At 56.7% G+C, this 18,370-nt stretch overlaps 1 protein-coding gene across 1 annotated transcript in view; it reads right to left on the bottom strand.

The window, feature by feature from the left end:
- Nucleotides 1-18,370, bottom strand: part of SRRM3 (serine/arginine repetitive matrix 3) — a 53,547-nt gene that overhangs the window by 10,206 nt on the left and 24,971 nt on the right. Inside the window, exons 3-11 of the mRNA XM_018040992.1 lie at nucleotides 15,678-15,779; nucleotides 9,220-9,348; nucleotides 9,025-9,105; nucleotides 8,579-8,608; nucleotides 8,046-8,108; nucleotides 7,907-7,942; nucleotides 5,831-5,881; nucleotides 5,168-5,272; nucleotides 4,431-4,608 (exon numbers count right to left, since the gene is read on the bottom strand). Coding sequence (XP_017896481.1) covers nucleotides 4,431-4,608; nucleotides 5,168-5,272; nucleotides 5,831-5,881; nucleotides 7,907-7,942; nucleotides 8,046-8,108; nucleotides 8,579-8,608; nucleotides 9,025-9,105; nucleotides 9,220-9,348; nucleotides 15,678-15,779 — 775 coding nt within the window. The remainder of the gene's footprint in view (nucleotides 1-4,430; nucleotides 4,609-5,167; nucleotides 5,273-5,830; nucleotides 5,882-7,906; nucleotides 7,943-8,045; nucleotides 8,109-8,578; nucleotides 8,609-9,024; nucleotides 9,106-9,219; nucleotides 9,349-15,677; nucleotides 15,780-18,370) is intronic.

Genomic DNA, 18,370 nt, shown 5'->3' with positions numbered 1-18,370 from the left:
CTCCAGAGGGCATGCAGGAAGCAGCTGATGGGAACACAACCACTGCACGGGTGAAGGAAGGGCTGGCAGCGTATGGGGAGAGAGGCCCAAGTCAGGGGCGAGAGGTGGTGAGGAAGAGACAGAGAGACACACATAGAGACAGACAGGCCAAGAGACACAGAGAAACAAGGGCAGAAGGAAACACAGACAGAGGGGGGAAGACAGAGGGGAAGGTAGACCCACACAGAAGAGAAAAGCTGTTTAAACAAGGCCAATCAGAGTGGACTGATGGGGTGAAAGGGATCATGCATTTAAAAGGGAAGGCAACCACAGACTCAATTTGGAGGACTGGCTCAGCCTCAACTCCCCTTTACCCCTGGCTTCAGTATCATTTTTGCTGGCCCTGGTGGCTCAGACAGTAAAGCGTCTGTTTACAGTGCAGGAGACCTGGGTTCAATCCCTGGGTCAGGAAGATCTGCTGGAGAAGGAAATGGCAATCCACTCCAGTACTATTGCCTGGAAAATCCCATGGACAGAGGAGCCTGGTGGGCTACAGTCCCTGAGGTCACAAAGAGTCGGACACGACTGAGCGACTTCACTTTCAGTATCATTTTACCAAAATTCATCCCTTCTGTCTTCTGGTTTCATCCTGGAAGAAATGCCAGGATGTCCCTTCCTATCCTGACTGCCCCCCTACAGCTGTGGTCACTGCTCTTTCCTGGGGGGGGGGCGGGTAGGGTGGGACGGGGAGGCTGAGATGAGGCAGGTTGGGGAGATCCACGGGCACTTTTTCTTGGAGTCACTCTAGGCCACCCATTGGATGATGAGACTTGAGCCTGAGGCAGAGGCCAGAGAGAGCCCAGGGGCCTTGCTCCCCAAGTCCTCTGCCATCCTCACCAAACAGCAAGGCTTCCCTCAACACTTTTGACACTAGGGGCAGGTGCAGCTGAGGCAGGGGACCCTGCTGCCTAAGGCTGCAAAACCTGCAGCCTGTGTGTTGGGGAGGGCAGAGCTAGCAGGTATGTTCTTGGGGGTGGAGGGAGGCAGGTGAGATGGGATGGAAGGGCTTGTCCCGTGAGGTCATCTTCCTCATCTGTCCCACATAGCTTGCTTTGAGTCACTCCCTTCCCTTTCTGTGCCTGTTTATTTCCCCACATGTATGGGAACTGTGGGGGTATGGGGCTCTGTGGGTCTCTGAGGCAGCAATCATGTAGAACTGGGCTGTGTAATGTTGGGCCCCCCATAGCCTGATTTTGGTGCAGGTAGGCTCCCGTGCTGGGGAGCTGAGAGAGCTGGAAGCCGGCCTTGACACCTGTTGGGATCTCCAGGGAGGGAAGCAGGAGCTGAGACACCCAGCAGCCACCTCCCACATCCTCCTCCCCTTGCTCAGGGCTCCTTGAAGTGGGTTTTCTATTGACAACCCTCCCACATCTTGGCTGTGCCTGGGAATCTTGAGGTTAGAAGGCCGCAGTCTCCTTTTGGATCAACCTCTAAAAAGCGGTGTGACCTTGAGCTGGTCACTTGACCTCTCTGAGTCGCAGGGAACAATAAACAGCAGAACCCAGAAATCCCTCTGGGGCTCAGCTCTGCCCTGGAATGGGACAACTAACAGATGTGTCAGGAGCTAGCACTCAGTCCAACCCAGGATGGACTTTTTCTTTTGCCTGAGAGTATCTGGCTTTGCAACCCTCACCTGAATTAAACTCTATCGTGCGTCTTCAGCTCCCTGCTCCAGGGCCTCCTAAGGATCTGAGACCTGGAAGGAATGGAACTGAGAAAGTTCAGGGCTCTGGGAAGCAATGGATGATGACCTCTTGCCTTCCCTGTGTTTCTCAGCTTCTCACCAAGGTTCCTTATAGACTGAGACATGGACGCACCATCTTTTGTTAATTTAAAAGCTGAAGCAGTTCCAGCTTATGCCCTGAGGTGGAGGGGAGGGCTGGTTGGTGCCCAAGGTTTGGCAGGAGCTGTTGGTACTAGAGTCTTTTTTTTTTTTCTTTTTTTTTTTAGGAGTTATCTTCCCTTTTAAATCCTGATTACAAAGGAAAAAAAATAGATATGTATATGACTAATGTTCACTTGAGATTCAGAAACCATCTCTGCATTAGAAGGAGCAATCCCCACAGTAACACACACAAAAGCAAAATTCTAGAACAACATAGAAGATAGAGGAAAAAAACCCCGAGAGATGCTTTGCATTTCTGTACGTTACAAAATGAAAAAAAAGAAAGGAAATACGAAGAAAAACAAAACAACAGGAAAAATTACATAAACTTCCCCACCCTCTCCCCTTGCCGGCTAAACAAGAAATGGAATCACAGTATTACCACGTTTCAAATGGGAGGCTAAAAAAAAAACAAACAAAAACATAGACGGGGTTAAAAAACGGTGAGCTTTTTCTTTTCCCATTTGTTTCTCTCTCTTTCCTTTTTTTTTTTAAAGGTAGCATCCAAGAATATCAGCCCACCCTCGGGTACTTTTTCCCAAAGACATTTTTGGTTACTGGCCAAAGTCTGTGACCCCAGAGCCCACCTCACCTCCCTGGAATGAGAACTCATGTCATTTCACTCCTCCGAAAGGATGTGCGGGCAAGAGGGGATGAGGTTCGGGTGAGAGGCCTAGGATGTTCCGAAGTAGTCCCAGACCTCCTAGGATGCAAGGGGTAGAGAGGATCTGGGGGGCATGCTTGGCGGGAAGAGTAACAAAGTGTTGTCTTCTAGAAAACTCCCAGGGCAGTGCCAACTTCCATGTTTGTTAGGGAGACAGGACTGGGGTGCTGCAGAGGCTTCCTCCCCACGGCCGGAAGCTAGGCAGCCTTCCCTGATAGCCCTCTCCTGGGGTTTTACTTAATTGGCCATTATGTCTGCGCAGGCCCTGGGCCCTTGCTGGCTGTTGTTTGGGCCTCCAGGGCGGGGGAGGCAGAAGGCCCTGATGGAGAGAACCTGCATTTCTGCGCTTGTTAGAAGATAGGAAGTTTCCTGGAGAAGGTGTCTGGGCCGCTGTGCTAATCCAGCTCTGTGCCCATGGGGTTGGGGATGGAGACGCTCTATGGGGTTTGCCCAAGCTGGACATCTCCTCTGCGGCCTGTGGCACCAGTCCCTGTCCTGGCCACCCTCAGCTACCTCTGTGAGCCCTCTCCCCCGACCAAGACAGACCCAGGGACACAGGAGTGATCCTCCCCATGTAGCTCAATGAGGCCCTTTGGAGCCCAGGAGCCTGGCACCCTGTTCAGGTGGGACGGTTTCAAGACAGGGGATGTCCTTAAATAAAAATGATCCTGAGACTCAGAGCCTTTTGTCAGCTGCCCTTGGCTTTCCTCGCGGAGGCCATAGGAGTAAGGGTGTTTGAGAAAAGAAAAGGAGTGAAAGGAAACAGCCAAAAATCAAAATGAAACTGACCAACACGTACATGTTTGCTGCTGAGACCTGAGGTCTGGGGAGGGACAGCCCCCACCACCACTGAGGCTCCTAGGGGTAGCCTGCAGGTCTGGGGGGGGGACCTGCTGGCCTACCCACGCCAAGTCCCCTGTGCCCATCCAGTGCCCCTGCCAGCACTGCAGTCCCCTTCTCCCTGTGGGGGGCTCCACCCTGGACTCTAAGATGGACAGACAAAAGGGGATGTGGGCCTCTGGGGGGACCTGGGAGAGCCTCCCACTCTGGCCCAGCCCATCCATCCAGCAAAGGCTTCTTCATCAGTCACCACACAGCCCCATGGGTCTCCCGGAGTCTGTGCACCTACTAGAAGTTGGGTGGGGACAGCACCTCTGAGGTGTGGGGAGGTGCCTTAGGAAGGATGGGCCGAGGGAAGTGAAGCTGCAGGTTTGAGACCTTGTCTAAGCAATGCCCTCGAAAGGACAAGTTTTCCCTGGAGCAGGGACTGCAGAAATGCAAGGGGACAGACGGGGGAGGGATCTGAGAGAGGGAGAGGGGCTGTGAGGGGGCTGAGGAAGGAAGGGCTCTCCAGAGGGGAAAAGGACTCCGTGGGGAGAGGGAGGCTCGGGGCGCCAGTGACGCCCGAGGTCGGGGGTGGGGTGTGGGGGGGGCGGTCCTGACTCTTGAACCTTGTATCCCAACTGAGACTCCTACCACAGCCCATGCCCCCTCATTCCCCCCAATACGCCTGCGGGAAGCGGGGCCGAAGGCCTGGGTTCCTTTTCAGCTCTTTACCCAACTGGCTGATGCCCCAGTGGTCAACCTGCTCTGGCCTTCAGTGTGCCAAGGTCAGGGGTGCAGGCCTCCCTCACCCTGACACTAAGGCCAACTGGGCGAAACCACCCGGCCTTCCTGGCCGCTCTGGTGCGGGCAGGGCCCCAGGGAGCGCGGAGCGGCCGGCCCCCTCGCACTCACTGGCCCCTACCCCGCGGCGACCCGGTGCGACCCCGCTCCGCCCCCGACCCCGCTCGGCGCAGCCCGCGCGGCGCGCGAACCCTCCGCAAAGCCAAGCGTACGTACATCGAGCGGGCTCTGCGCCAAGCCCGGGCGGCCCCCGTGCGCTCCGCTCCGCTGCCTGCTGCCGCCGTTCTGCTGGGGCGACCCCCATCCGCTGCCGCCGGATGGGGACGGCGACCGGCTCCCGCTGGACCGCTGGCTACCCGTCTTCCGCCCGTCGTCTCGGTGTTTGGGGCTTAGCCTGCATCGGGGGAGCCAGCGTGGGACTCCCGGTCTGCAAGCTCCCGCCCCTCCCTCCTTCCTCCCGCACTCCCTCCCCTGCTCCCTCCCTTCGCCAGGAAACCCTTCCGGGGAGAGAGCAAGTTCCCAGCCCTCACATTGCCTTGGTCCCCAATCACAGTCGGGGGTGCCTTTGGGCAAGGGCAGTACTACGGCCCCATGTGGCGCTGGGACCCGCCCGCCGAAGCTGCAGATGTAAAAGGTGCGGGTTCGATCCCTGGGTGGGGAAGATCCCCTGGAGGAGGCCATGGCAACCCACTCCAGTCTCCTTGCCTGGAGAATCCCAGAGAAGCCTGGCAGGGCTATAGCAAAGCTATAGTCTATGGGGTCACAAAAAGTTGAACACGACGGAAGCGACCTAGCATATGCCCAGCACAGCTGTCCTAGTAAATTTACCCACTGATGCTGTTCCTGTCTGTCCACCAGTGCCACTAACCAGCCTTGGGGACTGCAGGCACCCTCCCTCCAGCAGAAAGGGAGCTCAGCCACCCCTTAGAGCCCCCTGGTAGCCTGGCACCTACCTGCTGGGTGATCTGGAATTACTGTAATGGGAGGACAGGGAGGGGCTGTGGGAGCTGCCGCTGCTGTGACGATGGGACCTGCGGCCTGGGGACTCTGCGTGTGGCCTGGGAGAGAAATCGGCTGCCCTCAAGGTCTGCCCCATCTCCCTGGGGGATCCCTGTGAAGGCCTGATGGAAGCCTCTGCTTCCATCCCTGACCCGCCTCATGTAGTTTACCCCTGCCCCCATAGCCCATGGGGGCCACCCCATACTCTCCCCTCCCATAACCTGCACCCCCAAAACCTCCCTCTCCTCCCGTGGCCCCCATACCTCCCCCCAGATAGTCTCCTACAAAAATAACACAAGCCGTGCCCATCCTGGGTACAGAGCTAGTCCATGTGGGCCATTTGTCAGTATTAGGAAAAAGGCGTCCTTCTCTCTAGGCAGTCCCAGCCTCCCAGGATCTCATTCGGCCCTCAGCTGGTGTTCTTATGACTGCGATGGGGGCAGGGGTGGGGGGCACTCTCCGCTTCCACTCTGGGTCTGAATTTTTCCATCTGGGCAGCAGGGACAAAAATGAGCTATCTTCAAGGGCCTGATTCCTTGATTCCAGAAGGCCAGGGCTTTTTTTGAGGGGGTGGGGGGCGCGGGCTGAGGGTCTGGAGAGTGGGAGAGGGTACTCACCTTTTCCTCTCTTTGTTCTTTTCTTTTCGTTTGCTCTTGGGGCTTCGAGATCTACAGAAAGCAGAGACTACCGTGACAGCACAGCCTGAGCCAGAGCTGGCCCGGGGAGGGCGGGGCCTGGGAGCCCTGCAGCTGGGCTGTGTCCTGAGGTGTGCTCCTCTCTTGGGCTGGTGTGGACCCGCCCACCGCACCCCACTGCTTTGGTCCCTGTTACTCTGCAGGCCTTCTTCCCTCATTCTTCTGTAAGTCCTGGCCTGGATCACCTTGTATCTGGGTCCCACTTCTGTTCCCCCCAGGAGTGCCACAGGAGATGTGACCCTGGCCCCAGAAGGAGGGGTGACCTGCCCTTTCCTTCTGGCATTGGTCTGGGGAGAGGCCCCTCTGGTGAGTCGCCACGGTGAGGGTGGCCCCTCTAGACCTCATCTGTGACCCCGGGGCCCCAGGTTCCCTCGGACAGGTCTCTCTAGGGCAGAGTCCAGGCCTCCTGCCCCTCTGTCTTACGTGGTCCAGGCCTGGTGCCTAGGAAAGAGATGCTTTCCCCTGGGTTTGATGATCTTCCTGCTCTGGGATTATTCTTCTGGATCCTCTCCCATCTCATTCTGCTCTCTGGGGTGAGCCCCTCAGCCCAGCTCCTTCTGCCTTTGACCGAGATGGACCAAGAAGCTTCCGCTCAGGCTTCTAAGGTCTCACCCCTGTGGGCCTCTCAGCCCCACTCTCCTTGATGTCGCCAGACTCCTGCTCAATCCCTCTAGCCCTGAACACATGCCTCCTTCTGACCAGAAACAAGGTGATGCTAAGAAATGCCAGAATGTGTTTCACCTGAGAGCAGAATGGGTCGGGGGCAGGCCCAGGATTCCAGAGGTTTGGGTTCTAGAACCCAAGCTTCCTGCTTTGGGCGGGGAGCCGGTCTGGCCTCAGATCATCTCTAGGTCCTTCCCAGGACTGACGGGAATGGGACAGAGGATCTATGCAAGCTGATGCTGACCACTGAGGGGCAGGAGGGGCCCCCATTGGCCCAGAAGGACTAGAGGGGGCGGCAGGGGAGGAGGGAGATGGGAAACTGGGGGATTGGGAGAGCCAGGATTAGGTGCTGTTGTTTAGTCGCTCAGTCATGTCCCACTACTTTCTGATCCCATGGACTATAGCCCACCAGCTTCTTTGTCCATGGAATGTTCTGGGCAAGAAGACTTGGAGTGGATTGCCATTTCCCTCTCCAGGGGATCTTCCCAACCCAGGGATCGAATCCACATCTCTGCATCTCCTGCAATGCAGGCAGATTCTTTTACCACTGAACCACCGGGGAAGCTCTGGGAATAAGGTGTGGCCATGGGCAAATGCTCACTGCCGGAAAGGAAACTGAGAACTCTGCCCCTCCTCAGGGGAGCTGCGGGTGGTGGGTCTGGCTCCAATGCCAGCAGTGGGGATGTGACTGCCCCACAGCCTCCTGCCCTCCGCGCTGTTTTATTCCACTTTCCACATGCCTGCCTCTACTTGAGTTCTGGCCTTACACCTCCTTCTCTGCAATCCGTCCTGAAAAAGTCACTGTCCTGCTGTCGTGCTCAGAGTCCCTTGCTGGCTCCCAGCCCCACAGAGTGGAGGTTTCACAGTCTGGCAATTAGGCCTGTTGGCGGCTGGCACCAGCCCCCCAGAAACTTCACATGCAGGCACAGCCCGCTTGCCCTGTCTCCTACTTACTGAGCCTTTCTACTTCAGGGAGATCCTTCTGCCTGCAGGCCCTTTCTCTGCGAATCTGGGGTCCTGATGCTTCTGCCTTCCTGACTGGCGCCTCCACAGATATATCCCTTGGACACTGGACCAGTATACTGTGTTGTCTGGACATTCTTGGGGCTCCCAAGGCAAGGCTGACTCATGGGGCAAATGAGAGTTGCAATGGCCTTCCTCCTCCCCAACCCTCCAGCGCTCTGTCTGGCTCTGGGGAGGAGTCCCTGGTGTGGGAAGATGGAGCGGACAGGACCCTGGCAACCCTCCTGGCATCGTGGCTTCCTCAGGCCCTGCAGGGGGGCCACTGGCCTCTGTCCATGTCCTCCTGCCCCGCCTCCACAGGGCGCCACTCACCTGTGCCGCCTCTTCCTCCGGGACCCAGATTCAGACCTGTAGGGCCACAGAAGGGTTCTCTTGAGCCCACACACAGCCTTGGTCATGGAGGGGGGCAGTCCCACAGAAGTAAGCGGAGGCCCCCGGGGACAGAGGGTACCTGTCTCGGCGGTGTTTCTTCACACTCTTCTTCTTCTTGCGAAGGGGTGAGGAGCTCCCACAGCTGCGGACATAATGACGGGGGTCGGGGGTGGGGGCTGTCTATCGAACTGGGGCCCTGGGATGGGTGGGGGTGGCATGGTGGTGGAGATGGCTGGGGAAGCCCGGGCGCTTGGGGCCTTGAAGTTGAAAAGGGGATTCCAGGGCTTCAAGCCAACAGCCATCCTACAGCAAATCAAGGCCCTGAGGGTCCACTAGGTCCCTGAGAGAAGTTGATGGAGCTGCCTGTGTTGTCCCCTCGTCACCTTTCCAGCCCCCTGGGCACTGTGAGCCAGGACTGTTTCAAACCCAAAGGTTAGAGGCTCCAGTAATGGGATTTCTGGCCTCTGCGGAGAAGTGCTGGAACGTTGGCTGGTGCCCAGGCCCTGAGGTGCAGGCCTCCAGCCTCTGGGGAATGGCCTGGGACCCTCTCCCACCCAAAGACACCCCCTCCTGGCCCAGCCCATCCCTCCCTGCCCCACCCTCATCACTGACCTGCACTCAGAGTCTAGTCTCCTCTTTTTGCTGAGGGCGGGGCAGAAAGAGGGGGAGACAGACAATTGGATGAGATTAGTGTGGGCTCCAGACATTTGCCTGGGCCTCACTTAGGACAGGGGAGAAGGCACGTGTAGAGATGGGGAGCCATAGGTGACCCCAGCCGGGGGTGTGCAGGACCCCTGTGGGAGGGTGCTGGGGACCAAGAGCAGGTGCTCGGAGGTGTGAGGCTGGGTCGTGGGCCTGAGCAGTTCGGGGGTGGCTGGACATTGGGGTGGGGTGGGGAGGGGAACTCAGTGGGGGAAAGGGCCTGGTGAAGGGAGGGGGCTCAGTGAGGGGCAGGGCCCACAGTGCCGGGTGTCAGAGCTCTGCCCGCCCAGGGATGGGCACCTGGGGGCCCCATCGCGCCCCTCCCACCGCCTCCAGCCCCAGGGGGCGGCTCTCACCGGCTTCTCCGGTGGCCGCCTTTCTTTTTCTTCTTCTTCTTAGGAGGGGGCGACGCGGAACTGCTGGACCAGTGCTTGGTCCTGGGTGAGAAGGGGGACAGGGTGGGGCAGGGCGGGGGGGGGGTGAGGGCAGAGGTGACTGGGGAGGGGCGGCCCCCATCCCACCCCTCATTCCCCGCTGCGGCGGGCGCTGACCTGTCCCCCCGGTGCCCGCGGTAGCAGGAGGCAGGGCAGTCGCAGTCCACCGGGCCGTCGTCCTCGTCGAAGGGCGCGTACTCCAGGCCCAGCTCGGTGCCCTCGATCAGCCGCGGGGTCTCCGCCACGCTGCCGGTGACAGGGACACTCAGCACCTGCCGCCCGGCGGCCGCGCCTTCCTGCTGACCCGGGCAGCGAGGTGGGGATGGCCCCGACCCCTCGAAGGTCATCGGGGGTGGGGAGGGGATCTGGGGAACCACACCGGAAGCCTCCCTCACAGGGCGCCAGCCTCAGCAATGCTCTATTTTGTCCCCATCCTCAACCAACCAACCGTGCCCTATTTTGCAAAAGAGAAAGAGGAGCGCCGAGCCCTCCCCCCTCGCTTAGCCCCCCCTTCTAGGTTCTCACCCTCTGGGCGCCCCCTCCTCCTCAGTGAGGCCCCTCCCCTCGCTGAGGCCCCTCCCGACACGGATTCTTTTCCCCTGGGTCCCCTTCATTGAGCCCCCCTGCACCCTTAACCCCAGAGGCCTCGTCCAGAGCCCCTTTCCCCTCCGCAGTCCCCCTTTTCCGCCGCCAGCCCCGCTCTCTCTCTGGGGCCCTTCCCCCTCTCTGAGCTCCCCCGTCTCTGATATCTGTCCTTCCTTAATCCCGCAGACCCTTCGCCCCCTCCCCGCCTCCCCCCAGCCCGGTCCTCCCTCCAGCCCCGCTGCCTCTCTGAAATATTCATAGCCTCTCCTCCTCCTCTCGGCAGCCTCCGGAGGCCTGGTGGCTCTTCTCCCGCTGCCTGGCTGTCATCAATCACTGCCCAGTGGCAGCGGGCGCCGGCCTCGGCACCCTGCCCGCCTCCGGGGCTCCCCATCCATCTTGCCGCGCTCTCCCCTTCACTCCGCAGGGACTGCAGCATCTGGTCCCCGCTCCCGGGCTCAGGAGCCCCCAGCCATCTTCTGCCACCGAGACAGCTGTTCCCGGAGGACACTTGGAGGAGCGGGTGCTTTGTCCTTAAAGGCTGCTGGGCTTAAGGCAAGGGTGGGAGCTTTGAAGCTGCACATGTGTCCTAATTATGCGCTGTCCCTGAGTCGCTGTGTGACCCAGTGCCTGTCACTCTTGCTCCCTCTCTGAGCCTCTTTTTTCAATAGGGGCATCTTAGTTACCTTATAGGATGGTTATGACAATTCTCTGAAGTCCTGATGTGTGCACATTTGTTTTTTTACTGGACACGCCCAGAAACAGACCCTCCAAAGGCCCAGGTCCAGGGTGATGGCCCCTCATCTTCCATTTTTCATTTCTGCGCCGGCTCAGACAGTGCCCCTCCCAGATGGAGGCTCAGCCCTGGTTTTGCCAGGCTCATCCTTTTCCTGCCCAGAGCGAGGGAGGCCAGGGCTGGGATGGCAGAGTTTTAAAGATGTGACATGAGCTTTGGATTCACACAGACAGGTCTGAATCCAGGCAAGACAGCGATCACTGAGCCTCTGGGTCCTTATCTATACAATGGGGTAAAGAATAGCCCAGCTTTGAGGAGAGGATTAAGTAGGAGTTTGGCTATGAAGCTCCTGACAGAGGCCTGGCCCGCGACTGCGGTCTTCCGCACGGTCACCATTGCTAGACAGAGGAACCTCAGTCAGACACACACACCAACACCTCCTCTTCCAGGGAGAAAAGTGGTTTTGACACATGAAAGAGACTGGGCAAGATCACAGCTACAGGTGAGATTTTCAGGCACAAACTCCAGCAGAGCACCCACTTAGCAGCTCTTTGAAGACTGATTTTTGTATTTAAAAAAAAAGAAAGAAAGAAGAATGTAACCCAAATTGGACAAGGTTCGATAGCCTTGAGGCCTGTGTCAAGAACGTCATTTGCTGGACTTCCCTGGTGGTTCAGTCTCCCTATTCCCACTGCAGGGGGCACAGGTTTGATCCCTGGTCAGGGAACCAATATCCCACATGCCTCACAGTGTGGCAAAAAAAAAAAAAAAAAAAAGAATGTTATTTGGATCCCAAACACCATCCTGGCCTTGGCAGCCTAGAAGTCACACAGGTGTTATGAGAGGTTTTTCTGGGGGGATGGACGGTCATATCATTGCTCTGCTCCCTCAGAGCCAAACACCTGCACATCCCTTCATTCAAACTTCTCCTCTCTTCCCCATGCTCCTCTTCCTGAAGCCAGGGGCCTCCTACTTCCTGTCCCTTGAACTCCACAGCTTGTCCCAGGGCCCATCATCCCCACATAGCCCTCAGCCACACAAATGCCTGACACATACACCACAGACTTTGGCAAAACTTAAGGGCACCACAAACATTGTGTGGGTGAGCTGGTGGGAGGAGGGAACTTCCCTTGATCCCGACAGAAGGCAGGGAATCCTTTCTTGCCTCCTGACATCGAGCTGGGTTAGCCACTGAGTCCAGGCCCTCGCTGGGTCCTCCTTATTGTGCTGGCTGCACTCCTAGACACGCCTTTCCTTTCTACCCCTGCGTCGGGGACAGGGCTCCCCACCCCCGCCCCGCCCCATCCTCCCTGCCTGAGACCTTATTGTTTGATCTCTCTTACTTTCCAGGCTTTTCTAAGAGGCTGACTTGGGATCTTTTATCTGCTGGAAGCATTGAAAGACAGGCATGGGGACTTCCCTAGTAGTCCAGTGGTTAAGACTCTGTGCTTCTAATGCAGGAGGGCCCAGGTTCGATCCCTGGTCACAGAACTAGAGGCCATATGCTACAGCTAAGAATTTGCATGCTGCAGCTAAAAAAAAAAAAAAAGGTCCTGTATGCTGCAATGAAGATCCCATGTGCTGTAACTAAGACCCCGATATAGCCAAATAAATAAAAAAAATTTTAAAGACATACACAGGCATAGAGGAGATGCATGTTTGGAGAGAAATACAAGGTCTCAGAACCTTCTGGTAAGACTTGTCCTGGCAGTTCCAGTGATGTAAACAGACTTAGGCTGAGGCCTGTATTGCTGGTTTTGTGCAGCTGGTGCCACCACATCCACTTTGCAGGCGCTCTCAGGGCCAGGACACTGGGTTCTCCTGTTCTGACCTTCCTGGCTCATTATAATATATATCATAAATAATGCCACTCATGAGAATGTTCTCTAATGTATAAATGGTTCTCCATGGTTCACAGTCCACTCAGAACCAATTCCTGATTTAGAGAAATTGCATTCTCCCATTTCACAGATGAGAAAATTGAGGCCCCAGGGACGGAAAGAAATATCTATGGTTTGGGGACCTTTGATTAAGAATAAAAGTTCACCTAAGCAATTGACTTTGAGAGTTCATGTGCACACAGGCCGGCCCTGGACTCTACCGGCTGGGCTTCCTCACTGTGGATGTTAGCTCAGCCGTCCCCTTCCTGCTTTGTAGACACAGTTGTGAGTGTCTGCACTGAATTCTAGATTTATTTAGTGATTTCTGCTCTTAAGTTCACATTTGTTAGCAAGTTTACCCCTCACCACGTCTGTGGAATAGGCCAGGGAGGCCTTCTTCCTCAGCGACAGAACACACCGAGCCCCACAAAGCTGACCAAAGCAGGCCCAGCCAGAGTCCACTGCAGAGGGACCAAGGGCCAATCGGGGCTGAACCCAGCATCACCCGGGACACCTGCTGGACCAGCTGCTCCCGGGAAGGGCTCTGACCTAGGAAGACATGCCTGTCACATGCTCTTCCTCCTGACAGCAGTTTCACTAATTAACTAGTTCTGTTTCCCTTTTGCCAGGAGCCTAATGGCCACTTGACAGATGACTGAGTTCACACAGGGGAGAAGGAGGCTTCCAGGCAAAGGGGAGGCCCTTTCTGCTCACAGCCTGGGTGCCAGGCCTACTGGGGCTGGGGGGAGGGGGCAAGGGTGGCAGGAACAGAGATAAATCAGGTCTGGGGCCTCTCCTATAGCTCCTCATAGCACGGGGCAAATATATGAGACTGTTTGGAATGCTATGGACTGTAGCCCACCAGGATCCTCTGCCCATGGGATTCTCCAGGCAAGAATACTGGAATGGGTTGCTATTCCCTTCTCCAGGGGATCTTCCTGAACCAGGACTCGAACCCAGGTCTCCTCCTTTGCAGGTGGATTCTTTATTGTCCCAGCCACCAAACAAACTGCTAACAAACTTGTCTTCTATGTCTTTAACATTTTAGTAGGATCCTGGGACCCTGCCAAATCTATATTCTCCCCTGCTTCCAGAGCAGGAGTCCTCCTTGGAGGTTTGTGTTTCCACCCAGAGAGCAGGGAGTGTGTCTTTTTCTTTTTCCCTCCCCACCTCATAGCACTAATACAGGGTTGGGTGTACAGCACAGACCCTCAAGGACATTTCTTCGGACGATGGACACTGCAACCTTTCCGTGACCTCCTTCCCAACATGTCCTGGTTCTTAAATGCATTATTCATTCATTCAAGGAAAGAGAAGATCAGGACTACTGGGAAAGACTTGGAAGTCATCCACTAACAGGAGGGCATTCCAGCTGGGGATGGATGGGATCCCCAGGAAGAAGAGGGAAGGCAGACCTGCGGACCTAGCAGATCCTCGTGGGGAGCCAAGACCTGAGAAGTGGGCAGGAGGAAGGGAGGGGCAGAAAGCCATCAGAGGGGCAGGAAGACAGTCACAAAGGGCTGACTCTTGGAAGCCACGGAGAGGGAAAGCAGGTTTCCAGAGGGGAAACGGAGCGGTGGCACGTGCCAGGAGAGGCCAGGCCTGCGGAGGCGCCCGGGCCAGGCCAAGCAAGACTCAGACAGCTGCAGCAGGTCACGGGAGTCACGGGGGCAGAAGCCGGATCTCCGTGGCTTAAGTAAGTGGAGACAATGTGTACTGCACGCTCTATAGAAATCTGATGGAGAAAAGAGAGAAACGTGTGGGCTGGTGGCTGGAGGAGAAAGCAGAGTTGGGGAAGGACCGGAAGCCGACTAAGAGGAAGGAGCCCAAGGGAGGGTGTGGGCTGGAGGGGCGGTTATCGCTGGAAGGGCCCTGAGAAGGTGGCAAAGGCAGGTTCTGGAAGAGGCCTCTTGCCCTCACACTGGATGGAAGGGGAGAGGGTGACTGCTTTTCCAGAGGAGCCCTGGGGGGCATTTGAGGGGGCACGGATCAGACAGGCAGGACCTGATGGTTTTGGAGGTGGTACGGGTTGCAGCGCAAAGATCTGGCTGTCTGGAGGTTTGAGAAGGGAAGGGAGGGAGAAGCTCACCCTGGCCTGGGGGCGGGGATGAGCCTTCGGGGTGTTACTGAGGCAGCCACAGCCCCTGCCGAGGGGGTGCTGTGGGCTCTGGGAGGCTAGGGAGACAATGGTGTGGTGTGACCTCTGAGGGGAGAGAGCAGGCCGGCTGAGCCTGGCTCCCCTAGAGCACCCACAAACCCCCACAAGCCTGAGGCTGGCCTGACTCTGGTTTGGGGGTTTTCCCCCCTTTTTGGCCATACCACGTGGCATCTGAGATCTTAGTTCCCTGACTGGGGATTGAACCGGTGCCCCCTGCAGTGGATGCGTGGAGCCCTAACTGTTGGACCGTCAGGGAAAATCACCATCACTGACTCTGCTTTGCGCTCTTGCTCAAGCCAGAGAAGTGAGATTAAGTGGGGTTAGGAGGGGAACCCCCTCACCCGAAATAGTCTACAATTTCTATAGGCTGGGCTTCCTGTCTTCGAGATGCATCTCTTCCTGCAATGCTGTTTGCCCTCAAGACAACAGCAAGGAAAAGCATTCAGAAGGCGCTGCTGCTGTTTTACTTTCCTGCCAACAAAGGTGCCCAGGGACTTAAGGTCTCAGCAAGATGCCCACCCTGCCGTCACAACAGGACACTCGCAGGGACAGGCTGGCCCTGCCCTCCTACGGCAGCTGCTCAACTTTATATGGTTTCGAGCGGTTGATAGTTCTCCGAGACGAAGTCTGCCTCCCTGTAACCTCCTTGTCTTATCCGCAGCCCACAGCACCCGGTGCTCCTGTCCTGTGTCAGCTGCAGAGATGTCACCCCTACAGAGCCTGTGCTCTCTTTACTGGGTAGGCCTTTGGCCGAGCCAGTGATGGCTTTTGGTGCGCTGGTCATTTCTCTCCAGCATCGGTGTTTACTCAGCAGGCCACTATCTAGGTGATAACAGTTGGGGCGGAGGGACTAGTCTATCAGCCAATAACAACACTGAGGGCAGAATACTTCTCTAGTCTCCTGGTTTGCAGCCCAAGATTCCCGGAGATGAGATATGGGCTTTCTCTCCCACCAGACATAGAACCCAGGTTGGCAGGGAGAGGACTTCAGTGATGCCCAGGTGCCCAGCGGCTCTTGCCTAGTGCCCTGGGCCAGGCCAGAGCTTCCGGTGGACAAGAACCATGCCCTCTCTGTCTCCTCTTCTTTCTTCCCACCTCCAGCCCCGACCACCTGAGTGAGCCCTGGGAAGGCTGCCCAGGGCTGGCCGAAGGCTGCCCAGGGCTGGCCGAAGGCTGCCCCCTCCCCCGCCCTGGGCCCCCCCACCCTGGCAGCACTCACACGTGGCCCCCAGGCCGGTCCTCCCTGGTGAGCATTCCCTCCTTCTCCATCAGCATCTGCCGAAAAGTCCTGACCTTCTGCCGGGTCTCCTCCTCTGAGTACCTGCGGGGCACAGGGAAGGTGAGAGCTGCAGTCTGGGCTCTGGTTTCCTCCCCACCTGCTCCCCCAGCCCCTCCTGCCAGCCTTCAGTCACGTAGGCACTCTCCAGCTTGATATGACCTGTCCAAGGTCACACCACCACCAAGGTTCTCAGCGCTGGGGAAGCTCAAAGCTGACCCATTTTGCACCAGATCAGTCAACGAACCAACTAAGCCAACAACCAGGCAAGCCAACACATAAACTAAAGGGAGTGTTCCCAGAGGTGAGGAGATCTCCCAGGCGAGACCGGGCTCTTCCTCCTGGCCCTGTCCCACCCTGGGACAGGCCTCCCTCCCACATCCAGGCTGCAGTCACTCTCTGGAGACATTTTAGGGGAGAAGTGAGACCCCTGACCTTGACACATATGTGGCCTTTTCTGCCTTCCTCACCATATCCTGGGGAGGGCCTCAGGGCATCCCCGCCTCTACAACGTCAAGGCTGCCAAGTGGCCGGTCCAGGATCCCAGAGGTAGATCCATGGCTACCCAGCTTGGGATGGGGGTGGGGGGGATGTAGTCTGGGCTTCGGATGGAGGCTCCTGACTTCTCTCCTCCGCCCTCCCTCCCTCCCTGAGCCCAGTCTCAGGCTGGGGACCAAGGCCCAGAATCACCTACTCCTCATCTTTTTTCCCACATCTGGGGTCGTTGTCACCTCTCCCACACCACCAGTGTGACAGCTGTCCAGGCCTCCCAGCCCATGTCCATGCTGACCCCTGGGGCGCCTGTGCTCACCCAGCCCCTGGCCCTGTGCCCAGCACACACCAGCTGTCAGTGGCTGTTGCTGACTGAGTCTTGTCTCCTAAGCTCCCACCCTCTCCTCCTCCTGGGCTGCCCTGGACAGAAACCATGGTGGCCAAATAGGACCTGGAGTCCCACCCCCTCTGTCACGTGGCTATGAGCTCTCTGTGCACACAGCAAGCCCATCCCCCTCAACCCTATCCATGAAAACGGTACATCCTTCCTTGTCAGGGACCCCATTTCTTTTCTCCCTTCTTCCCTCCTCTCCTTCAACAAGCATTTGGGATTGACTCAGCCTTTTTGGAGAACAATTTCACAATTGTTTTCAAAAACCTTAAAAAAAAAAAAGGAATACAGCTTTGATTCATAAATTAACTTCCAGGTTTACTCTGTGGAAATAACCATGGCTGAACACAAAGATGTGACTCATGGGAAGTTTACAGCAGGACGAGTCCTCCTGCCTCCCCAGCCAGGTTAGGTGCTAACATTTGTGTTTCCATAGCAACCTCAGCCTCCTGGTTCCTCTTGGAGGGGTGGTTTCTGGGCTAGTCTTCATCTGTTGACTCTTCTGCACCTTACACTGGCCTGGGAATTCCCCGAGGACAGGGACCTTGTCTGTCTGAATTGACCTTGTGTCCCCAGCATCTGGCACCTTGCCTGCCACATGGGGCCTCCAAAAATGCTTTTGAATTCTGGTGTGACAGTTTTTGAATCTCAGTGCTCCCACTTTCTAGATCTGTGACCTTGCACAAGTCCACATGCTTCTCTTAGTCTGAGTCTGTACATCTGTGCAATGGGATAGTAACCCGCCTTTCAATATTGTTGTAGGATTAAGGGAGATGATACGTAAAAGCACTTTGCACAGTGCCTAGCACACAGCAGGTGTTCAAGAAATGGTGGTGATTGAGGATTATTTGTCCCAGAGCGATGGGGACAGAGGGTCTAATTGTCCCAGGCTCTGTGCCTTTTTCTACCCTAGACCCCTCCCAGGTCAGCAGGGTCCTGGGTCAGGAATCACCTGAACCTCTCCCCTCTGCTCTCCCAGGAGGCAAAGGCTGAGATGGAGAAGGAGGCTGGTACCCAAACCTTCCATGCCCTGTGGGTGCGACAGCACCTGCCAACTCAAGGCCATGCAGGAGGCCCGGCTGGATAACAGTCAAGGGCTCGGATGGGGAAGAGGGTAGGCAGGGCGAGGATGCCTGTCTCAGCGCCCCAGCCTCCTGGCTCAGCTGCTTCCCCAGCCAGTCTGGCTCCCTCACTGCCACTTCCACCATTTGGGAAAAATGCATCAAATTCATTTTTGCTCTGGGGACTTCTTGGGTTTCCCTTTGGGGCTGGGGTGGGGTGAGGGGACAATACATTTTTAAAGAGGTCCCCAGAGTGGAAAATGTCTCCTTCTGCCTGCCTTTGCCCAGATCCAGCATTTCCTAGAAAATCACTTCCTTGGTCATTAAGTTGATCTTCATCACGTGGTGGTAGTGGCCCATTTTATAGATGAAGAAATAGAGCAGGGAGAGGGGAGGGCTCAAAGCTCCAAGCCCAGCTCAGTAATCCTCATGAGAAGGGGCATGGTGGGTAGGATGTGGGAAGGGGGATGTTTGGGGCCAAGGCTGGAACATCACCTCATAGAGGCTGGGGGCTTTGTCCCCGCCTCCACAGTGACTGTGGGCTGCCCATAGAGACTGCCCAGGAAGATGGCGCCAAAGGCAGCATCCATCACCAGTGAATTAGCCACCATCCATCAGTATTAAGAAAGGGATTGCTTTTCAATGGGGCCAAAGAATGTGTGTTTCCATGACTAGCGGGAAAGTGAAGTCGC

Source organism: Capra hircus, chromosome 25 (assembly GCF_001704415.2).
Source record: "Capra hircus breed San Clemente chromosome 25, ASM170441v1, whole genome shotgun sequence".
NCBI lineage: Eukaryota > Metazoa > Chordata > Mammalia > Artiodactyla > Bovidae > Capra > Capra hircus.
Note: the sequence above shows the minus strand (reverse complement) of the source record. Positions and strands in the feature narration are given on the sequence as shown.